The sequence below is a fragment of the Protopterus annectens genome, chromosome 7.part0, assembly GCF_019279795.1.
Source record: "Protopterus annectens isolate FY-2018-M chromosome 7.part0, PAN1.0, whole genome shotgun sequence".
Lineage (NCBI taxonomy): Eukaryota > Metazoa > Chordata > Ceratodontiformes > Protopteridae > Protopterus > Protopterus annectens.
The window spans coordinates 1,073,365,057-1,073,390,972 of NC_056739.1; the positions used below are offsets into that span (position 1 = coordinate 1,073,365,057).

The 25,916-nt window shown below is 38.6% G+C and overlaps 1 protein-coding gene across 1 annotated transcript in view; it reads left to right on the forward strand.

Annotated features, from left to right (window-relative positions):
- The window catches only part of FSD2 (fibronectin type III and SPRY domain containing 2), a 362,733-nt gene that overhangs the window by 66,574 nt on the left and 270,243 nt on the right, over positions 1 to 25,916 (forward strand). The window contains exon 4 of the mRNA XM_044077640.1: positions 8,171 to 8,404. Coding sequence (XP_043933575.1) covers positions 8,171 to 8,404 — 234 coding nt within the window. The remainder of the gene's footprint in view (positions 1 to 8,170; positions 8,405 to 25,916) is intronic.

Genomic DNA, 25,916 nt, shown 5'->3' on the forward strand with positions numbered 1-25,916 from the left:
ATATTTTTCTACTTATATATGTTGTGAATACTTCCTCCAGCAAAAATAAATATACTGAAGTAAATTTAAATCATTAGGTGGAGGAACTATTTTACGTCACAATATATAAAAATACATACAGTATATAATATTCTCTAAAAGCAATAATGCTGACAAGGGTGTGTGTTTTTGTGGAAATACGCTTCCAAGGGTGTAGAGGTCCTTTGCCTGTGGAGTTGGGCCACAGAACACCCCTGAGCAGGCTTTGTTTCCACAATAGCACACACCTTGTTGGACATTACTGCTTACCTGGTGGTTCATTGATGAAAGTCATCAGTCCCACTAAAATTCAAAATATAATTCTTGTTAATCCACTTAACTGTGACAAGAATTTAAGTTCTGTAATCTTTGAAGAAATCAAAAATTATATCAAAGCTTTCTTATCAACTAGTATTAGTCTATCCACTGTTTCGGTGCATTTTCTTCTCAGATTCTTCCATTTTGTGCATTTATTCACCAGCAGACAGACTCCCAATCATCATATGTTGGATAATGCATTTAACTGGTTTGACAAGTATATGCCTGCACATCACTCTTGAATACATCACTGTACCCATCAGTATGATCTAAAATGATTGCAGTGCTGTCAATATTTGCATATTATTTAGATAATATTCACATATTAACTGCTCTGCTTTCAAAAATGTGTATCACTGGTCATCTGGTACAAACCTTGTCATTACCTTAGATTTGCTGTTGACCATCTTAATCCATTTGTAGATCAACAAATTGATTTGGTGATGCAAGTTATCTGCATTTTATCGACAAACTGTGGAAAAACAAAACCTTCCACCCATCCTAAGGCAAATTTCAGAAATAGATTTCCTTCAACAGATTCTGAAAAACTACTTTTAGAGTGGTGCTGTCACTGTGGCTCAAGGTTAACTGAGGTAGGACCATGCTGACAGTCCATTATTTGTTTAAATACTTATAATTTCCTGTAAGTTTTATCATGTACTTATGTTACAGAAATCCTGTATTAGTGATTTGTATATTAGATATTTTGCAAGTGTTGCCTTGAACCTCATTTTCTGATGTATGTTACTCATGTTGATGTATGATCTTTAAACATCTTCATGGATCTTTTTTCTCTTTGCATCTCAATTGTAAATGGGATATGCCTATGTAGACATTCCTTACTAATGAATATAGACTGAAAGTGCTATGATTGTAGCAAAAAGTGGGTATAGTTCACTTCAAGTTGTTTCTGATATTTTAGAATCCATAGAAAAGAGAATCTGCCTTTTTGCTGATCATACCAAAGTATAGGCCTTATTATAATATAGAGCAGAGAGCCTACAGGGAATATATAGAAGCTGATAAAACAAAAAAGTGGGAGTTAAGACTTGATTCATGCAAATGAAAAGTGCTACATATAAGATGCAATGACTCAGGATGTATGGACTAAAACAGGGGTGTCCAACCTTTTGGCTTTCTGGGGCCACATTGAGTAAACAGAAATGGTCTTGGGGCCGCATATAAAATATATCATATAATGAACTCTTTCATTGCTCGGGAAGACCACAGTCGACCTCCTGGCTGTACTGTAGGTGCATTTGAACAATGAATAAATGTAATAAATGCCTAATATTTGCCATAAAATTCTAATTCTCATTCTAATTCTAATTCTCCAATCTAACTCTAACATCTTAGTTAATATATATATATATATATATATATATATATATATATATATATATATATATATATATGGGTCTACCTGACATGGTCGACAGTTCATATGGTCGACAGTTTATTTGGTCGACAAGCATTTTAGGTGGGGGGCTTTGCCCCCCACACCCCCCAATGTGGAGGGCTGTGCCCCCACACCCCCCCTAACTATATATATCAACTCCAGGGTTGCACAACATTGGAGAAGGGGGCAAATCTGCTTGTCGACCAAATGAACTGTCGACCAAATGAGTGTCGATTATATGAACTGTCGACCACGTGAAGGGGACCCATATATATATATATATATATATATATATATATATATATATATATATATATATATATTTTTTTTTTTTTGTTACAAATAAACAGATATTCACTACAGCACTAGCATTTCTCACTGGGAAAACCATTCCAGCAGTCCAGCTGTGTAAAATGTCAACATCAGTAGTCCTACAATACTATAATCCACAAAAATAACCCAACAAATTTGCAGTAAAGTAAAGAATTCACATTACTGACTTAATAAAACAATTCTGAATAAGCTACAAGAGGGTCTCACCCAAACAAATAACTGGTGCCAGAAATATGGCCTCAAGCTAAATGCCAAAAAATGCATCATCATCTCCTTTGAGGAGAGTGATGTCCCCACAAATTAGCACATTAATAACAATATAGTAAGCAAGCAATAAGTCGTATGGTACTTGGGCACCCAGGTTGATAGAAACCTGACTTTTGACCACCACATTGTCAGGAAAGCTTTTTATATGGCCCAATTCATTAGTAAGGGTATCTCATCCAGGGACAAGGAGGTCATAACATCCCTGTATTCCTCCTTTACAAGAGCCATTATTGAGTTCAGTGCCCCTTTTGGCATGTGCCTCAGCAAAACACCCTGCCAAAAGAAAGATTACAACCATTTCTGACAAAAAAGGTCAAAGGACTAAGTTCAAAAGGACTAAGTTCACTTAGTTATCCAAACAGACTAAAAAGCTTCTTGCTTTCCTCTGTCTCTCACTGGCCCCTATACATTTCATCACTGGCTTGCTTTCCAGGCTAAGAAAGATCCTGCCTTAAGAGACTTCCTCCACCTCGGAAATACTGGTTATACTTAAAATGCTCACTACAAAGACCACAGCCTTCACTGCAACATACACAAACCACTTTGTATGGACAGATGCTTGACACAAAACCTTCATCTTCTGTAAAAAGCACCTCTCATTATCAAACAATGTAGTTCAGCAACACGACAACTGGATGGCTGGATGGATAGCCATGAATTTACTCCTTGAATAAGTAGCATAGCCTTCATTAAACCAGATGGAAAATCCACATACTAACCTTTCACAGCTGGATGGCTAAGATCTAATATTGGTTACTCAAGTCTACTTGCCCAAGAAGAGGGGCCTGTTTAACTAAGAATTCCATTTGCAAAAATATATTCAGTATACATATTAAATCTCTCTCTTACACACACACACAAACACACACACACACACACACACACACACACACACACACACACACACACACACACACACACACACACACACACAAAAGCCCCTATTTGTAAAATAGGTAACCTCAGTAATCACATGACACCCACTCACTGAATGAAATTGTCTGGAAGTCAAAATACCTGAAAAAAAATTATAATAGAGATGGATTCATCCATGCAATTTCCCACCACCAAAAGGACCATCAATAAATCAACAAACAACTGCTCGGCAAAAAGTAAATCAATAAGAAAACCATAAAATCTCTAAGATAATGCTGCATACTGGTGTAAACATATAACTTGTGTCAATCCTCAGGTTAATCCATACCAAAAGACTGTTTCAGAGCTTCAGCTGTGTACAAACAGCTTTCTTCTGAAAACTTAAATCATTGATATTTGCCTTGCTGTAATTATAACTGTAAAAAAAAATGTTGTTTTTAAGTTTATTCTGTATCTCATTGATTCTCACTGTTATGAGATGTAATCTCTGCCGTATTGTATGAGTACTACATCCATGATTTGCTGTCTCTCTCTCTCTCTCATGTATTGTATTATATTGTTTTGTGTTATTTTTGGAGATTTTCTCCCCAGGCCTCTGTTGAAAATGGACCTGTGTCCAGTCGGACTTTCCCGGTAAACAAATGTAAAATAAAATAAATAAAAATAAACTTCCCTCCAATCTAAAGCCATTTGACATTCAGACATTTTAATTTGTACAGAAGTTACTCACAGACTGAATGTTTACTGAGCTGTAATGCTGACCTTCGCTTTTGAAAAAAACAAATTCCCAGACTTTGTCAATAGCTCAAAGTGTAGAGAGGATTATTTATTTATTATATATTTATTTATTTTTGGAAAACATCTTTAAAACTGTTAAATTGATTACACACCAAGAAACACAGAAAAGTTATTGTGATATGTAAACTACAGACTGCTGCAAGAAATCAAAGTCACATTAGCACTCTATGCTTATGTCCGAACAGATGAATCATACCTGTCAATTCCCAAAGAAGTAAAGTAGCTTAATAAGAAGGTTATTTGCAAGGTTACATGGCAGTTTATATTGGAAATAAGCCGAGATATGAAAAAGGCTCTGTTTTTCATAATTATGCCGAAAAGTCTTCCAAGGTAAATACAACTTCTGATTAAGTATGGAACCATACCTCTCAACCTTAGAGCAAGAAACCTGGACAAAGCAAACAATAAAAGTGGGACACAGGCCCAGAAATAGTTATGCATCACAGACACCATTGAAACAACTGTAGCTGCAAACATTATACATCACTTATAATCTTTCTATCCCATCATTGTCAGTTAAACATTATATGGCTCATTCAGTCCTGCCCTCTTTTTGCAACAAAGAAAATCATGCTTTGAAATGACAAATGCATTAAAAATAATAAATAAAACATGTTGCATCAACATCCTGCAACTTCCTACCTGCAAGCATCCACAGAGCTTTCACTGAAACTAGGACTGCTTGTTTCCCCAGAATGACAGCTCTCCCCAACTAAGTCTAATGGTATACAATCTACCAGTATCTGGACTACCTGAAATAAATTAAATTATGGCCTGTAAATTAAAAGTACACTATATTTCTAAGCCCACTTACTATATTTTTTCAGTAACATCCCAATATCCATTTCCAGGTCACTTTACAAGACATTGGCAGTGGTAGACTTGGCATCCTTCAGAACCCCTCAGGCCCACGCTAATACTGCTAGCATTGTCCATTAAATGTAAATATCCATCCACTGTAAATGGCAAGAAGGTATGTCTTAAAAAATCTACTTTTGGCATGCGTACCCAAGTAACAGGTTTTGAAACAAAGAAACATTCTCCACAGTCTAAGTCTCTGTCTTTAGTAATCATCTACTGTTGCAGCACTCTCATCACATAAGCACACACATACACACTAAAACCCCCAACATTTAAAAAATGACATTGTGCCCACTTGATTTGCCAGTATTGATGATCCGCCAAATCTATGCTTACTGTTGTCCAATCTACCACTGCTTAGAACCCACCAATGGAAAAACAGTACTAGGTGCTTTTTTTTGTCTGAAAAAACAATACAACTTTATATGCTACAGTCCCACATAGTCAGTCCACTACTGACCCATTAACCCTAGGCCGCTGTCTCATTCTTACTCCCTGGAACTGCATTACCTTGGATGACTACTTTTATTTCCTAAGCAAAAGACACAAATTGGAAGATGAGGCAAAAATCAAGACAATTAAGAGGTATGAGTTCATGTTCAATACAACACTCTCCCTGTCAGGAAAGCCGCAATTTAATGAAAGTGTCCTTTTAATGTACGATATATTTGTGAGCTAACTTGTTTGTGTTCAGTAGGTAGACTGATCATTGTTAGCCTCTTTGTGCATGTGTCTCTCTCTGTCATGCACACATATACACACATGCACACACACACACACACACACACACACACACACACACACACACACACACACACACACACACACACACACACACACACACACACACACACACACTCTTCTTCAACTTTCACACACACAATTCTGCTTTCATGCATGTACTCACTCACTCTTTACTTACCTATTAACTCAGGTAAGTGCTGTCTCTTTCAAAGGCAACAGTGGAAAATCCATACATGAATCCCTCTTCAGCGAGAACACACACACACAGTGACTGTTCAGTGCAAAATAATGGAATAAACACACTGACCCTTTTTTTGGCTCAAAAACAAAACTAGAAGGGTGCTTTGGCGCATGCGCATACCAAAATTAGCATTACAGGTCACGGGAGTGAAAAACACAAAACAAAAAAAGTGTTTTGGGGCATGTGTACATCAATGTTACAGTTAGAGGTTGAGGGCCGCATGGAAGAGCTCTGAGGGCCGCATGCGGCCCGTGGGCCACAGGTTGGACACATCTGGACTAAAATGTTAAACTTAAGAGGATGGACCAAGAAAAAGAGCTGGAATGATAATAATAGTGTCACTAAATACCAAGTTCAGGGTGAATATACTGCAGAAAAAATCATCAGGATGCTCGAATGCTTCCTAAGGGCTAGAGTCTCAAATGATAAGGTTATAATCTAAGTTTTCAGGGTAGTAGTCAGGCCTTCTGTGGTGCACTGCATTGTATTGCATGAATTTTTAGAGACCGTAGAAGGGAAAGGACACATATTTACTAAGAAAGTGTTAAAAAAAAACAAAAATAAGAAAAGCTGCTGTGAGTATGGCGGCACTAAACTGTGCAGGAACCTATGGGACTAAGACTCCCTGCAGTGGAAGCAGTGAAACATAGGGCCTCAATCTATGTTCACAAACCATGAATGATGACCATGTATGGATAGCACTGAAAAGGAAACACAACAGACATCACAGAGGACATTAGCGGCTGACAGTGGAAATGTGTTATGACCTAGATCCCAGGAATATTTACTTTCCTGTTGCTGCATGGAATAAGATGGGAGGGTAGGTGACTAAGAATGACTTAAATGATTTTGAAAAATCTTAAATAGATCTTTACTTTCTAAAAATGTAATAATTTAATCTCTAATATTTGTAAGTACTATGTAATGAATATAACAGGTGTATTAAACAATAAATCATACATTAAACAAATAGAAACAGTACTGAGCAGATTTAAAATAACCGATTCAAAGGAATAACATATGATTACATAAATAAAAGTATTTTCTGTGACCTTCTGTGTAAGGCTTTTGAGTCATCTCCCCTGAATTGGAGAAGTATTTAATTCAGGAGGAGGGACACCAGGTAGCCAAACATCATTGTTCAAATGGTTCCCTATACATCCTGGGGATCACCAGCAACGTCATTTCAAATGAGCAGAGCTGGATAGGACAATAAGAGGCTAATAATTCTTTCAAATAGGGAGGCTGTTAGCTAAGTTAGACTATGAATTTCAGATACTAACCTTGTAGGTACTGACAGCCAGTGCACATATCTCAAAGCCATGGTTACATAGCAGTATTCAGGCATGAAAGGCTTCTTCCCCCACTGCAGGGACTCAAGGCTGGTATCAGATATTCCATGCTAAATGAAGTTACAGTAGTGCAGTCTAGTCTGAAAGAGGTCAGTACATCTGCAACTGTCAAGACCATCCTCAAATGTTTTATTCTGGAAGTGTTATGAAGCTAGTTTCACCTTCAGTTATAGGATGGAATTCAGCTGCATCTCCCAGATTTACAGAAGAGAAGAGGTCTATGAGGATAGGTAAGATATTTGCAGGGTGCAAGAGACCACCCAAGATTAGAGTAAATATAAACATTTCCTGGGATTCATTAATGATTACACTAACTATACACCGTTTAGAGTGAACAGACAAGACAAACATTACTCACACCTTCTTCCTCCTAATTTTAGTTTTCATACTGATTTTCTTGTGGCTTTAAATATTGAAGGGGATTCATAAAGGTTACTACAAAGTGCAGACTACATGCACGTTTAGTGTAATCTTTCTGAGTGAGGAGAAAGCACAAAAATGTGGTAGGGATGTATTTGAATACAGATTGTAATGTATACACTTAGTGTAGGCCTTAATGACTCTGGCCTGTTGCCTTCTTCTTCCAGCAATAATACAAATGCTTGCATGCCAGAACTTACATCTATAAACATAAGAGTTATCATCCTAAGGTGAAAATGAGCTCTTGTTTATTGAACTTCTCAGTCCAGAATTACTGCAAAGCCTACTTGCGTGTAATATTAGGTTACCATATTATAGTATTATAGCAGAACTGAGTAAACTCTTTTTGCAATATCTAGTGTTTTTGGGAAATGCTGTAGCTGCAATAAAGTGTGTTATTTCTTAACAATACTTTCACCAAGATGAATTAAATGTTGCCTACATTTGCATTATAGTTTATGTTTGCTAATACTGCCAAAGATCTTCTATATGGCATGTTTTAGGTTCCTAAACGTATAGTAAATATGTTAAATGTTCCCACAGGAGAATTTTGGGAGACAGGAACAAAACTTAGAGCAGCATTACAATGAAGTAATGGACACCATAACACAACAATATGAAGAGAAAACACAAAGCTTAGAGCAAGAAAAAAAATACAAACTGGAAACTTTATATGAACAACTTGTCAGCTGTGGAGAACATCTTGAAATTTCTAAGGATATAATGGAAACTATAGTTAGGTTAAACAAAGAAAATGACAAGATTTGTTTTCTCAAGGTGAGTACTTTGAAATGGTGCTAAAAGTTTTATGTTTTTATTAACGTCTACCTGAAGAAGGTATTTTTGCCAGATTTCAATTTTTTTTTTTTGACATTTGTTTACTAGGAAGTTCTGACTTGACATGGAATACATTTTCATCGGAGGCACAGGGTGAAAAGCTCCACATGACAAATAACAGATACAATTCTAGAGTAATATTATAAAGTACATTACAGTATATATAGTAATACAAAGACCATCACTGGCACAAACATTCAAGTATAGGATTTATACAAAGAGTAGCATATTTACATATTGGAGTAATGGTAACATAATACATTACATTCAGTGATCATGTTACAGTGGGTGTAGTGATTAGTGCAAAACAGAGGGTGTAGATAGAGTTCAGAGAGTTTAGCGGAGAGATGAGATAATGTGGAATAGCAGAGACAAGAGAAGATATGGATGACGAGAGAGAGTAAAGAATAAGATTAAACAGGTGGAAGAAGTAAAGTGTGGGGTTGAGTGGATGTACAGAGCTGCATGTTTAGATTTACTAGATATGTGTGTGTGAAGAATAGATGTGAGAGTAAGAGAGAGGGGGAGATGGGAGTCAGCCGGGAGATAGGTTCATAGGTTCATAGATTAGTACTAGGCTAACTGCCCTTGCGAGCCATTTTAAGCCTAGCCAATTCTCCCTTGTGGGACTCCAACCCTGCACCTTGTGTTTGTAAGGCAAACACCTTAACCATTAGGCCACCCTCCCAACCCAATTACAATTGAAGAGCCATGAGTTGTTTAAGTGGGACTTAAGGGAGTTGTTTGAATTTGGAGGGGTTTGTGGCGGTTAGAATGCATTGAGGAATAGTGTTCCATATCCTAAAGATATGATTAGAGTACAGTGAGTCCCCAGAACTGTTGTTAGATTTTGTGACATTTAGTAGGAATTTGTTGGAGGATTTCCAGTGTGTATTACACTACATATCAACACATCAACAAGTCAAACACACTTTATCAGTGGCTCATCTTGACTACCTGCTTGTTATAACTAGTCACTGCAGTTTCATCTTTCCTTTTACTTCACCTTCTCTTAATCCCTGCCCACTTTGAAAACTGCATGCCACAACTGTCCCAGTACTAGAACATACTCCCTGCAGAACAGTAATTTCCTAACCCAGGTGTACTAAGTCTTCTAGTTTCCAGCTATGAACCATATTATTTCCTTTACTATTTATTATTCATCTTAGTACCACATAGACTAATTTAGTGTCAACAAGGTGATACCATAAACTCACTATAGAGATGAGCTAACTGCATGTCATGTGGCACACTTCCATTCCAGAAAGTATAATTTGAGCAAAGACCTAATGAAGGACAGATCACATTCACATTCTCAGTGTTTCAGGCTCAGCCATACTTATTTACCATTCAGACACAAAAACTCTCATGCAGTTTAAATTCAAGCCTTAGGTAGTAGGTGTAGCTATAACTTTAAATTCTGTCCTGTGCTTTAATAAAGTGTCCGGAATCTGTGTTAGAAATTGACATTTTGCTAAAATGTGTAAAAGTAATGACACATATGTTCAAATGAATGTGCCAATTGTTAAAAAGAAGCATGAACATGAATTGCATTAACAAATAACTCAGTTTTGTGCTGTAAAACTGAAAAGAGTTGATGCAGTGGAATGTGAAATATAAATCATAAGTAGTGAGAGAGAAAAATGCTAGTCAGATTGTTGGAAAAAAGTGCTGAGAATTAATAAGCAAAATATTGAATTTAAAGTAGACATAGTTGCAGAGTGTACTATTTTCTCTGTAAAGATGACAGCTGTGGTGTTCTGAGTTAACTCATTCTGCACACTGTGTGAAGCTGGTAACAAAAAATATCACCATGCCAATGCAAAAATAAGAAGCATTCTGGTTTACACCAATTGTGACATACTAGGAGTAATAAACCAGTTCTTAAAAAAAAAACAAGTAGTGGATATATAATGCACATATCTCTCAATCACAGACACAACTTAGATACTGGGCATAATGATGCAGAACCATATTGATAGTCTACATGAGGTGCTAATTTATGGACATTCTTAGAAAGTTTGCTGTGAGAATATTAAATATAAGAATAACCAAAAACAATGGAACAAGTAGTATGGCCGCGGATGGGAAGCAATGTGAGAATTATATTTGTATTGCTCTGTAAGATCTGAATGCACTAATTAAACAGAGCATTGTTCATTGCTTACAGTTGAAGAAATGGTCTCAAGGTTGTCAAATACGAAGATTTTTTTTCACTAGTAGATTCAAGCCAAGGTTTCTGGAGAATAAAGCTGGATGAAACAAGCTCCACACTGTGTACATGATTTTATTCACATATAGAAAAGTACAGATTCCTTAAACTTCCATTAGGTATTTATCAGCATCATAGGTCTTTCAAATAGCTCCTCTGCTTGGAGCTTCATGGAACTGAAAGCTTGGAAGACTGATTTATATTGGGGGATCATACACAAGAACATCCTAACTGGAGACTTGTACAGTTGTTGAATAGAATAAGACAGCATATGTTCAAGCACATAAAGAATAAGACTAATAAGTCTGAACTACATGGGTCATATTCTAACCTCAAGATGGACTGAAATATGGTACATAAAAAAACAGAGCAATTGTGAAAATGCCAAGGTAGAAATGCAAGCAAGGAAGCTAGAGTTGCAGAGAATTCTGGGAATGGTACAGTATCTTATAAAGTTTGTATCTAATAAATCTACTATAATTATGCCTGTGTGAAAGATGTTAGAGCAAGTCATAGTCTGAGAATGAAGATTTGAAAAGGAATAGTTTATGATTGCTTAAGAAGCTAGTTACAAATGCCCCCATTTAAAACACTATCATATGAATAAGCAAGTTATGCCACAATGAAATGCAGGCCACGACAGAATAGAACCTGGGATTCTATAAGAGAGTAGACCAGTACCTATGGGTCAAGAATATTTGCAGATGTACAAAAGAGGTATACACAGACAGGAAATTAATTATTAGCAAGAGTGTGCAGTCATGATAAGATTCAAGACCACAAACCCTTGCAAATCATATTTCGGAACCTGGGATTCTATAACAATAGACTAATGCCTATGGGTCAAGAAAATTTACAGATGTACAAAAAGAGATACACATAGACAGGAAATTAATTAGTAATAGTTTGCAGTCATTATAAGATTCAGGACCACAAACCCTTGCAAATTATATTCCAGAAGTCATTTTATATGGCATGTATGAGACCGCAGAAGATATTCCTAAACTTACACAACTGCGGTCTAGAAGTGAAATACAGACCAAGTAAGGGACTTCACATGGTAGATGCACTGAGTAGCACACATTTACTAGAGAAGCATGGAGAGGTGTTAGAAGATCTAGATATCATTTGAATAATACTGCAGTTGCCAATAGCAGAAGAAAACAGTCAATCAGTAAAACAGTTCACTGTACCTATCCAGGCATGTCCAAAGGGTAGTTTCAGGTGTACTCTCCAGTCCAACTGGTGAATCTGGGCATTTTGACGCAATGTTACAACTGCCTAATATACGCAGACAACCCTCTCCTCCTACCACCAATCACTAATACATGTGAGAGATGCAATTATACAGCCAAACTGGAGGCTGAACTCTCTCAACCCAAGACTGGACCAGGCAGTCAAGAGGAGAAGGGAATTACTTGCATCACCCCACCAGTCTCACATAGACCTATGAAACCTGCACCGGCAAAAAACACACATAAATACATGAAAACATACTCGGAGGCTCTAAATAAAAATCTGCAAAAGCAACAGAGACCTCCAAAGCAGACATTCAAACAACCTCCACCCCCCAACACAAACCATGAAACACATACTTCACAAAACCAGTGTGCCACGCAATCACAACCCTTAAGGCAGAATAACATACCCAATACACTAGTAATAGGTGACTCTATAGTCAGGCACACTGACGTGCCACTCACTAGGCTGAACAAGGAGAAGGTTACTGTTAGCTGCCTGTCGGGTGCCAGGATCCGCCACATAACACAAGCACTCAGGTCACTCCAGAACAAGTACAAATACAACTCTGTCATTGTCCATGTTGGTGTGAATGACCAGAACCGTACCTCCCTGGACTACATGAAAAGAGACATGGAGGAACTCTCTGATCACATAGCCCAGGCCGGTATGACCCTGACCATGAGTAGCATCCTGCCCTCACCAAGAATGATACCACGGTATAAAGAAAGAATTTTCAATTCCAACAATTGGCTAAGCTTCTGGTGTCATTCAAAGGGGATCCAGTGTCTGTCAGCCTGGGATGACATGCTCGACAAGCCACGCTGCCTCGCTAGAGATGGCTTGCATCTGTCACCCTTAGACTTTCGAATACCGGCCAAGGCTCTTGCCATCCCCATAGTGCCTTTTTTAAGCAAGGCTCAAAAGACAAACCCACCACCATAAATAGCACAAGTAACAAAAAACTGTGGGTAATGCTACTCAATGCCAGAAGTCTAAACCTCAAAATGCATGCACTCGAGGCACTCCCCAGTATGGAGAAAATCGATATATGTGCAGTAACAGAAACCTGGTTTAAGGCTCCAGAGAGCACCTCAGCACTACCAGGCTACAACTCATACCATACATTTCGGCCACAAAACCCAGACCGAAATACAAAAGGTGGGGGCGTATCCATATTCATCAAGGATACCCACACCTCCAGGTTAGTGGCACAGCACGATGCTTCAGAGATCATCCACATGCAACTAACAATGGGCAAAACTGCATAGGTTCATAGGTTCATAGGTTGGTACTAGGCTATCAGCCCTAGGGCCTATACAAGCCTAGCCATAACAATTCCCTGGCTATTTCTTCCCACATCCAAATTGTAGCTTGCTACAGATCACCCACCATGTCCCAGGACCCCCATTCCGCATTTCTTGAAACACTGGGAAACATAAAGGTCCTACCAAACACCCTGATATTGGGTGATTTCAATTACCCAAACATTAACTGCGAGAACTACTCAAGTAGTAACTCCCTTGCCCAACATTTCCGAGAATTTATAAACTCCAATGCCCTGGATCAACTGGTCAGCACTCCCCCCAGAGGTGACAACATATTGGACCTGGTCATCACCAACATGGGCAATCGGTGTTCTACACCGTAAGTCAACCCCTCATTGGTTAGATCTGACCATAAACTAATCACTCTGGCTATCCACATTCCGCCCCCACCCCTGGTCAAAGAAACCACCGTGAAAAAGCAAACTTCATGTTACTTAAGACCGAGGTGGAAAGTTTCAAAGTCCCCATGCTAAAGGATAACACTGTCCAAGCTGCAAAATCCTTTACAAATGCACTCTATGGGCACCTACAAGAATGCATAGATCATGCTATCCCAAGCAAAACCAAGATTCACTCCTCTATGAAAAGGAAGCCAGTCTGGTGGACCCCTGCCATAAACAAGCTATACAATAGAAGTAGGAAACTAGTACAGAAAAGAGTAAAATCCCAAGAAGGGAAGACATCCCTGATCGGTATCAGCAAGAAACTATGATCCCTCATAAAATCATCCAAGGCTAGCTTCGAAAGAAAAATTGCCAATGACTCCAAAGATAACCACAAGGCATTCTTTAGCTATGTCAAGAATCTAAGTGGCAGTTCTCAGATATGCTCGGAGTTAGTGCAGAATGGCATAAAATACACTGAACCGACTGATATCACCAACATCCTGGCAGACAGGTTCAGTGCAAACTTCACCCCCCCTCTCACCCCCAAAAGGGCCCATGACCATACCAGAAGAATGTAGTGCCCCTGAAATCACAGACACTCAGATTAAAACAGCCCTCTCCAAAGCCAAAAACACAGCATCAATGGGACCAAATGGTGTCCCAGGCTGCGTCCTACACGAGCTCAAAGATGAACTAACCCCTCACCTAAACACACTGTTCAAACTCAGCCTCTCCACAGGCTAAGTGCCCATAGAGTGGCGCACAGCAATGGTTATTCCACTCCACAAAGGTGGAGCCACAACAGACCCTGGGAACTATTGCCCTATAAGCCTGACTAACTTGGTCTGCAAGGCTATGGAGAGCATCATCATGGATCTCATTAACAGAGACATTGAGAACCTCCAAACACTGGACCCTACCCAGTTGGGCTTTGTTAAGAGCAGATCATGCCTCCTAAACCTGGTAGACTTTTTTGAGACACTTACCAAGGCTATAGACGAGGGAAAGGTGTTCCACACAGCCTACCTAGACCTCGCAAAGGCCTTTGACACCATTCCCCATTCAGGTATTATAGACAAGCTTACCAGCCTGAACATAAATCCCTATGTTACGAGATGGCTTGTCATCTGGCTTACGGACAGAACCACATGGTTAGAGTTGCGGGAGCTAGGTCTGACTCTAAACCAGTTACAAGTGCTGTTCCCTAGGGCTCAGTCCTAGGACCCCCTCCTGTTCGGCATATACTTCTCAGAGGTACAGGCAAGCACAGGAGGACTATGGCTGACAAGGTTCGCAGATGACTGCAAACTAGGGGCTATAACTGACTCTCCGGCTGACACAGACATCTTCCAAAATGGTCTCACTGAGACAGATACCTGGTGTCAAAACCATGGTCTCAAGCTAAATGCCAACAAGTGCATAGTCATCCCCTTTGGAAAACAACATAGTACCCACAAACTACCACATAGGTGGTAGCCCCCTAAATACAGAAGACGTAATAAAGGATCTGGGGACCCAAGTAGATCGTAACCTCTCCTTTGACAATCACATTGCCAAAGTGGTTAAAAAATCCTTCTATGTTGCCCACCTAATCACAAAAGGGTTTGCATCCAGATCAAAGGAGGTCATAGTGCCCCTCTATGCATCACTCAACAGACCCATCATAGAGTACAACACCCCATTTGGGATGTACCTTGCAAGACACCTACAACAGCTGGGAAAGACCACAGAAGTACCTCACCAAGAGGACCACTGGCTTCAAACAAATGCCCTATGCAGCTCGACTGAAGAAACTCCAGCTGTACTCGGTTTCATACTGCCTACTCAGAGGTGATCTCGACCTGACATTCAAGGCCATGTCCAACCCAATATTGATGGACATGCTCCACCTAAAGAAAACCATATCCCCTTGAGCCACACGCTCTAGGGATCTAAACCTCACCACAACAATAAATAGGACGTTCTGGAGGAATAGATTCCTGTCCCAGAGACTTCCCATGCTCTGGAACAGGATTCCAATCTACATTAGGCAGAGCTCCTCACTAATCCTCTTCAAGAGAAACCTTGATGAGTGGATGGGAAGCAGAAAGTATACCCTGGGGATCACTTCAATGGCTCTGCTGGACAGAGGCACAGGGAACTAATCTAAGGGGGCGGCGAAAGCCAACACTTTCTGGCTAGGCTTATAAATGCCTTCGGGCAGATAGCCTAGTACCTACCTATGAACCTATGAACCTATAATTTCAGAGATGCACTGACACTGACTTAGAAAAGCTGCTACAAATTTAAATGAAAATCCTTACTCAGGAAAGAAATTCAGCTTTATTTTTCTTTCCATTAAGAAATAAGTTTTGCCTAAGGATGGATTTTCAAGCTCATAAAATGAAAGTTATCAATCGACATAGAAGGCAGATGCTTGACATAATATGTGACTCATGTCTTTGAAAAGTAAAATGAAAAGAAAAAGCAAGATATATAATGTTCTGACCTGAAATGCTGACAATAGTACAGAATTAAGCAATGCATGCCATAACAACAATCCAAATGGCAAGATGGTAGCATATGCAGTGCCATATCATCTGTGGAGTCATGGGCACTGATTCGTTCTGTTTCAAGGAAATCATGTATCTCATATATGCAAATTATTTTTCCAAGTACTTTGAAATAATCAAACTGACAAGCATAATAAGTCCAAGTGTGATGGCTGTATTCTAGAGACAATGATACCTATTATCATAACTGACAGTGGTCTGCAGTACAGAAGTTAGGAATTTGAAAGGTATGTAAGTATGCCAGAATATAGACTATAATGCCCAGAGTATACTAAGTGCAGTGAAATGTGAGAGATCTCTCCAAAAGTGAAAGAGCTCTGGTACATCTATGAAAATTCTTATACTGAAATTTTGAATATAACAAATAAATTTTTGCAGGCACTTTCTCTCTAAGCAGCTCAGCTATTGATGGCATTCAGCTGAAAAGCAAACTGTTTACTTCAGCTATGTTACCGATGTCTGCAAATCAGCACCAAGTAAAGAAAATGATATTGAGAAATCAGCAGCGACAGAAACACTACTTATGAAAGAAACTGCAGGAGGCTACATGATTTACATGATGGAGATATCGTAAGGAAATTAAAGATATGGGGATGTTTGCAACCAGAAGGCGTTCAAAAAACTACCTCTTCTACCTCTGAATTATTTTTATCAATCTCTGTCCCTAGATAATTAAGCCTAATGGTTTCTTAGCCTAGTAGAAACATTTCGTCAACCTAGGGAGATGGATGGTGTATAATTGATTTTATACCATGTTACTTGTTCAGATTGTTGTAATAACTCCCAGAACCTGGTATTACTGAAAAGTTAGAAAAGCTTAATGTAAATCCATACATTTTCTGCTGGACTGCAAATTGGCTATACAAAAGATTCCAAGTTAATAAAATTGCTGGTTCCCTCTCTGAATGTAAAACTGTAATGAGTGGGTACCACACATATCAATACTGGGCCCTCTCCTGTGTGGCATTTATTTCACAGACAAACAAGTCAGTATCCCAGAAGTATCCCAGAAGTGTGGTTGACTATGTATGATGACTGCAAACTAGACACTATTATCCACTCATCCACTGATGCAAGACGGCTCCAAGGGCTGGAAAATGCATGTACATGGTGTATCAAAAATGGTCAGAAATGAAAAAAAGTGCAGCATAGTAGTGTTTGGCAGAAAAGGTTTTCCCAAATCATATTTATTTTTTTATTTATTTTAATGGTACTGCTGTATGGAGAGAAATGGATGCAAGAAAACTAGGTACTTATGTGGATAAGTCTCTTTCATTCAATCTTCATGTTCTCACCATAGTCAGGAAATACTTCTATCCAGCCCAGTTAATTTCCAATCTTCATTTTCCAAAAAGTCTTCCTACCACTGTACTCTTCCCTATTGGGTCTACTTCATTACATCGTATTTACACTTACCGAATTGCAGATTCCAGTGACGACAACTCCGGAATTTCAATAAACCAAACCTGAACATTACCAATATCTTTTTTCAGGGAGTAGAGACACTCGGACAACATGGAGAAATTTGCCCTTTTCCCCACTGTATTGTGATCCCAGAGTTGTCGACCACGGTGGTGCAGCAGTTAGTGTTGTCGCCTCACAGCAAGAGGTTGTTCGGTTCAATTCTCGGCTGGAGCTAGTTCTGTGCAGAGTCTGCATGTCCCTGCAGTCGAATGAGTTTTAAAGGCATGCAGTAGGTATGCATGTGTGTGCCTTCTGTGAAGGTTGGGCACCGGGCTGGCAACTCAACACCGTAAAAACTCCACTGCCAATCAGTCTGTGGACTGGTGATACACTGTGGCGACTCCTAACAGGAGAAGCCGAAAGATATTGTTGTAGTTTGATCCCGGAGTTGGTATATTTAGTTGGGGGATGGGTTTGACATACTTTGGTGTCTTATTTTGTCAAATGTTGGCCAAGTGTCTTCTTTCCCGTTAAAAGACTTCAGTAATGTGACGGTTCGGTTTATTGCAATTTTGGTGCTGTAGTCTCGGTAATCTGCAGTTCAGATAAGTGTGAATTCGGTCTACTAAAATAGACCCTCCCGATTAGATCCATCACTGAATACAGTGCCCCTTTGGTATGTACAAATCCAAGTATATCCCTCAACTGGAAAGGCTCTGAATATTTCTAACCAAGAAAATTAGAAGTCTTAAATCCTTCAACTACCCCAGGAAATTAACAACTCTCATTACACTCAGTAGCCTTCAGGTTGCTGAGAGGTAACCTGTATCTTACTTTTCAAGCCAAGAAAGACCCAGACTCTGAAGAAGTCATTTGAATTTTATGGCGAAAGCACTCAGTCTATTGGTATTTTATTAAACTGTTTGCTACAACTTTACTGCCTTGGTGGCTCGAATTTTTTATTTTTTAGTGTTTTTCTTAGTTTATTAGCTTTGTGGCTGTTGTGTCATTTTCAAAGACCCAGTTTTATTTGACCTCCTATTTCTCCACAAAACCAGAGCTTAATAACACACACAAAAGATCTAAATCTACAAGAACAACTAAATAAGACTGGCAGGAGAGATGGGTTCCTAACTTAATACATTCCTAACCTAAGAGATGTTACCACTGCAGGTCAAACAAAGTACCACTTTGCCTATTTTTAAAGCTAGTATTGATGATCAGATGGGCATTACTTTTGGTTTTTCTCTCTTTTGAGCATTTGATATTTGATGGTGTGTGTGCGTGTGTGTGTGTGTGTGTGTGTGTGTGTGTGTGTGTGTGTGTGTGTGTGTGTGTGTGTATACACATTTATATGGGATAAATGTATGGATCACAGCAAAGGATATAGATATTTGTTATGCATCTACATCCTATATACATTAGCAAAGCATTTATCTGTATCCTGCATATATCCAGAAAATATCACCAGAAATCAGTCTTGTATTCAAGTATCATATCTCATTTATTTAATAGTTATAAAACAGTTATTCTGTAACTGAAACTGCCTACATGTTATAAGAAACAGAATAAGCAACTAAAATGCCCAAGAATAAGCTTTTATTTAGGCAAAAATCAAATCTGTCACCTTCATGTTTTTTACTCAAAATCATTTGTTATACCACTGGATTAGTTCCACTTTACAGAGCTGGAAACTGGAGGACTAGAGACACTAAAGCTGTGTGTTTTGATGAACCAGGCAGATTTATAGAAGTGGAGGAAGAGCAATGGACCTATGGATCACAGCAAAGGATATAGATATTTGTTATGCATCAAACAAGCAACAGCTGGTGAAGAGCAAAACATTGGAGTATCTGTATCCTGCATATATCCAGAAAATATCACCAGAAATCAGTCTTGTATTCAAGTATCATATCTCATTTCATTTAAATAATTATAAATAATAACTGAAACTGCCTACACTGCATACAATAAGAGTAAACAGTAACCACCTACCCCACAAAAAAAAACACCTAATGCCGAAAAATCAAATCTCACCTTCATGTTTTTTACTCATCATTTGTTGACTGGATTAGTTCCACTGTTACAGAGCTGGAAACTGGAGGACTAGAGACACTAAAGCTGGTAGTTTTGATGAACCAGGCAGAGCTAAAAGAAGTGGAGGAAGAGCAATGGAGTGACCTAGTGGACAGAGTATTACAGGAAGAAGAAAATGAGAGGCTGCAAACAAGCAACAGCTGGTGAAGAGAAAACACTGGAGGTATTCTTAGCTGATGGAGTAGCACTACCAGTTTACTGTGTCAGTATACCTCTGCAATCACAGGTTTTCTTTTTCATACCTGGTTTAAAGAAATTATACAGTTGCAGCAAGGCAAGGCAAAATGGAATATATTGCTTATTTGTTTCATTATCTGTAAAGTTTAAACAGCTACATTATGTTGCCTTTCTAATCTCTCTCCACAGAGATGACCAGTAATAAAATATCCCTCCCTACTGTGGGACTCTACCTAACATTAATGGTAGTATCATTTTGGCACTATGATTTGACTAACTGTATCTACTCACCAAAGGAAAGCGACGGGAAAAGTCCTCATCACTCTCAGTTACTTGCTAACAAAGTAACGCTTTAAACAAGGTACGCAACCTTAAGTTGCGTTTTAAAGACCTTATAGTGAATATTATACACTCGTAGTCTCAACGCTAGCCCTAGGTAAAGGAAAACTGGCAGTAAATTAAAAAGCACCCTGTATCACAAACAGCAGTCATATAGTTTATTTACCTGAAGCATAGCGTGCTTAGTAGCACTGTTCTACCATAGTTTACTGTGTCAGTATAGTTGCAAATCACAGGATTACCATTAGTTTTTTTTCTTTTTTCATACCTGGTTTAACATTGAAATTAAAAACCTGGGAATCAGGACTATCCCCGCTCCGCTCGCCAACTAATCTGATGCTATATATTGCTTATTTGTTTCATTATCTGTAAAGTTTAAACAGCTACATTATGTTGCCTTTCTAATCTCTCTCCCACAGATGCTGCCCTCGGTATTTATCCCTCCCTACTGTGGGACTCTACCTAACTTCAGTATCCCGCCCTGAAAGCGGCAAATACTAACTGTATCTACTCACCGAAGGAAAGCGACGGGAAAAGTCCTCATCACTCTCAGTTACTTGCTAACAAAGTAACGCTTTAAACAAGGTACGCGACCTTAAGTTGCGTTTTAAACACCTTATAGTGAATATTATACACTCGTAGTCTCAACGCTAGCCCTAGGTAAAGGAAAACTGGCAGTAAATTAAAAAGCACCCTGTATCACAAACAGCAGTCATATAGTTTATTTACCTGAAGCATAGCGTGCTTAGTAGCACTGTTCTACCATAGTTTACTGTGTCAGTATAGTTGCAAATCACAGGATTACCATTAGTTTTTTTCTTTTTTCATACCTGGTTTAACATTGAAATTAAAAACCTGGGAATCAGGACTATCCCCGCTCCGCTCGCCCTCGCTACGCTCGGGCTCGCTCCGCGCCCCACCCTGCCCCTGTATCCCACCCGCCCCCGGTACCCCTACATTTATAGTTAGGTAACCACACCTCCTCATTACTTTACTAGCCATTCACAATCTCTTATAAATTTATCCCCTCCCCATCCTCCTAAAAGAAGTGAATAAAAATTTTTCTAACCACCATGAATATGGGAAAAATAGCAATCCTGTGCTTTTTATTACCTCTGTTAGTTAGTTTTTACCACATTAGTAAATATGAAGACCAACCATACATAGTTTAGCATTTCCCCAGAAAACAAACAACAACCTCAGGATCTCAAATTGCTCTTAAATTCCACTACCAACAGTCCTACCTTTTTAAAACTAATATCATCCACTACCACCGAAGCAAATTTAACCTTAACTATCATAAAAACAAGCAATCCCAGAAACTAGTACAAAAATTCTTAAAACTCCTAGAATACATCAGTAAAAATATCACTAGGGCTGGAGATATCCACCCCAATCCTGGCCCCATATCAACAAGCAACCCGGACTGTCCTGTGAATCCCCCAACGACATCCCATTCGCTACAAATTTTCCACCTAAATATTAGAAGTGTCAACAAGAAAGTGCATAATTTACATGCACTCCTAGATACTTACCTACCAGATATAATGTGTCTAACTGAAACATGGCTAAAGCCAGAGATCAAAGATAATGAACTCATCCCACCTGGATATAACATATATAGGAATGATAGAAATAAAAAAAAAGGTGGCGGAGTCGCTGCACTCTTTAAAACTAACCTTAACGTTACCATTAATCCGACCCAACCACCGCAATTCTCTAATGCCGAAATACTCGCTTTAAAAATTCACTTGAATAAAGAAAAAAGTATTAACCTAGTTGTTATATATATCCCTCCCGGGAATAACGCCTATACATTGGAGAATATATTAAGCTGGCTAATGAATAACTATCCACAAGAAACTATAATTATGAGTGACGTTAACATTGATTGGTACCTATGCTCTAATGATAATAACCCCACTAACATTAACCTTCATGGTTTCTCAGAAATTATTACTACATCCACCAGAATGGGTAACTCTAAACAAAAAGAAAGCATTCTTGATTGGATCCTTATAAACAGTCACCCTCATACATATATGTCCGGAACCCTGCCTAATGAAATTAGTGACCACCTTATCACATATATTACTAAAAATAAACCAGACCACTCCACTGTCCCAGTCTATAGAACTGTAAGAAACAAAAAAAACTTTGACCTCATAAAATTTAAAAATGAGCTGCAATCTTGTAACTGGACACCACTCAAATATCTTCCCCTAGATGAAGCAGTAGAATACTTCAATACCACTTTCCTATCCATATTAGATACCCACGCCCCCAAAAGACTCATCAAAACTAAAACAAAGATTGCCCCTTGGCTCTCAACTGAATCTAAACTTAAAATAAAACTCAGAAATAAAGCCTGGAATACCTGGCGTAAAACCAAATCAATCCTAGACCGTACGAAATTCCAACATCTAAGAAATGTAACGAAAAAAGCCATAGTAACTGACAAAAAAAACTTTTATTGTTTGTTACAGAATAAGCACCAAAATAACCCTCAGAAATTCTGGACAGGCTTGAATAACCTTCTCCACCCAGGTAAATCATCTACTCCAACTCCTGAAACAGCAATGGATAAAGACCCCAAAGAAATAGCCAATACCTTTAATACGTTCTTTACAAACATCATCAAAACCTTAGCCAACCAACTATCCTCCAACAACCCACTGGTCATGGATAAGTTACCACAACCTTTAAATACCTTCTTCCTAAAAAGTGTCCCTACATCTTCAATAAGAGCCCTTTTACAGAAACTTAAGCCATCTACCCCCTCTGCAGACCTACTTCCAGCAGAATACCTTCAAAAAGCTGCAGATGTTATAGCCTATCCGGTTTCTATCCTCATTAATCGAACTTTCTCTGAGTCAGCAATACCAACTTTATGGAAAATATCCCACGTGATACCACTCCATAAAGGGGGGACATCCACAGAATTATCTAACTATAGGCCCATAGCTTTAATGTCCCCATTAGCCAAAATTATGGAAAGATGTATGCATAAACAGTTACTCCACTATCTTATCCATAACAACCTCCTAACCAGTTCCCAGCATGGTTTCAGACCCAAACACAGTACCACAACTGCCCTTCTCTCCTTCACTGACACAATAAACCATAACCGCAATGACAAGAAAGTGTCCTCAGCCCTCTTTCTAGATCTATCAAAAGCATTTGATATGGTCAACCATCAACTACTCCTGGATACCTTAAAAAATCTCTACCTGGATATCTTGACACTAGATTGGTTTAAAGCCTACCTCTCAGACAGGAAACAAGCAGTATTGTGGCAGAATACTCTCTCCACATTATTACCAAATACCATTGGGGTCCCTCAAGGGTCCATTTTAGGGCCACTTCTTTTCTCGGTCTTCATTAATGATCTCCATACAGTCATTCCCGAGACCACCTGTATTCAATATGCGGACGACTCAACACTGGTTTGTTCGGAGATATCTCCTGACAGACTACTAACTAAAACCCAAAGTTGCTTTACCAAAGTCGAAAACTGGCTATTAGGTCGTCAGTTAATCTTAAATCCAAAAAAAACTAAATTATTACTCTTTCAACCAACCCACAAAAATCATCTTATTGATGTCTCTATAACATCCAAAATGGTACCATCATCTCCCCAGACCCTCACACGAAATTGCTAGGAGTTACTATTGATAATAAACTGAAATTTGACATGCATATCAACCTAACCATCAAAACAGTAAACAAAAAATTAGGATCGCTATATAGAATTAAAAACTTCCTAACACCAAGTACTAAAGTGACCATTGCCCGAACACATTTGCTCTCCACCCTTCTTTATTCATCTGCAATATTTACTAATCTTAACAAAACCATACTAGATAAACTATCCAGCTCATATAATCATATAGCTAGATTTGCAGCAGGAACTCCATATAGGACCCATCATTGCACCAACCTAAAAAACCTTAAATGGATTGAACTCCCCAACCTTGTTAGAGTTACCCAACTCACTGAGGTACATAAAATTCTCAAAAACCCCGACAAATGTCCCTCACTTCAGAACTTAGTCCTTCCATATTCTAATCTTAACAGTCTACGTTCTGCGAACAGACCACTCTTAAAAATGGTCAAAGCTTATAACACAGGAGGAGACGCACTCTTTCCAAACGCTGTAGGAAAGGTCTGGAACTCTCTTCCCACCAGTATTCTTTCTACTACCTCTCTACCCCAATTCAAAAAACAACTGTTTCACCACTTTCAGAAGCACTGGCTTTGCCAATGCTCATCTCCTGACTGACAATTCCTTGTCTCTGATATGGATTCCCTTCCTTTAAAAAAATTCTATGTCCCCCTGAATTTCTATCCTGTAAAATCTCTACTAGAATTTTCCTTTGTCCTCAGTCTTTTTTTCTCATACGCATAGCTTACTTCTTTCCTCATGATCAAGATTTTTTCTCCTTGTTCCTTTCTATCACCTGAACCTTTGAAATTTAAACTATCTATAGAATATTACTATTAATGATACTATGTCACTACCTTATTCTTGCCTCTATCTCATTCCTATTAAAGTATTGCCTGAATCTCATTTTATATCTAGTATGTTAACAACTGAATTTTCAATTTGAGTGTCTGTTTGACTCTTGTCTGTTTAACTCTCTGTATTTTTTAAAATTTTGGAACTGTCTGTATTTTGTATAATTATGGAGCTTTTCTCCCCGGGCCTCCGCTGAAAAAGGACATGTATCCAGTCCGATTTCTCCCGGTTAACAAATGTAAAATAAAATAAATAAATAAATTTAGGGCTTTTTCCCGGTTAGGTGTCGCCACAGCGGATCACCTGTCTGATTGGCAGTGGAGTTTTGCGGTGTCGAGTTGCCAGCCCGGTGCCCAACCTTCCACAGAAGGTACACACTCACATCTAGGGCCAATTTAGAGTGTCCAATCCACCTACAGCATGTGTTTGGGATGTGGGAGGAAACCGGAGCACCCGGAGGAAACCCATGTGACCACAGAGAGGACATGCAGACTACACACAGAAGGCACCCCAGCATCGAACCGGAGAACATCTTGCTGTGAGGCGGCAACGCTAACCGCTGCACCACCATGGCCGCCTGCACTATGATTTGACATTAAAGACATAAAAGCATTAATTCATTTGGGATCTGACAATTTTCATGGAGTGATATTTGAAAGCTTTAACTTGCTGATAAAATTCATGAGTGAGACTGGAAAAGAAATACAGGAGCACCATGGAGAGACTATTTATTTCAGAGTTTGGGACTACAACTAAAAAATAAAATAAATATGAAATTTAAGACTTCATATATGGATGAGCAAAAGTTAAAACTGTTTTTCTTTTGATATGAAAAAAGTACATGAAGTTGAAAAATATGTCATGAAAGAAATTTATGGACTGGGGGTTGGGAATTGTGGATAACAATGGATGGAAAATTTAACATATATCAAATACAATAATTGTGAAATGGTAATACAGGATTTGTACATACATGCTATGTTGTTTCTGTGAGGATGAAAATCATTTAGTACAAGACTGTTACAAATGAAGGTTTGGCTAATGTGGGGGGAGAGGACATATAGCAAAAAACTGTAAACCTATTTATAGAAAATATAAAGAATTTGGACACTTCTGGTTTGATTATTCAATTTTAGGAAAAGATAGAGTAGATGAACAGGAAAACTCAGAAGAATGATAAACAGAGGATAATATTCATA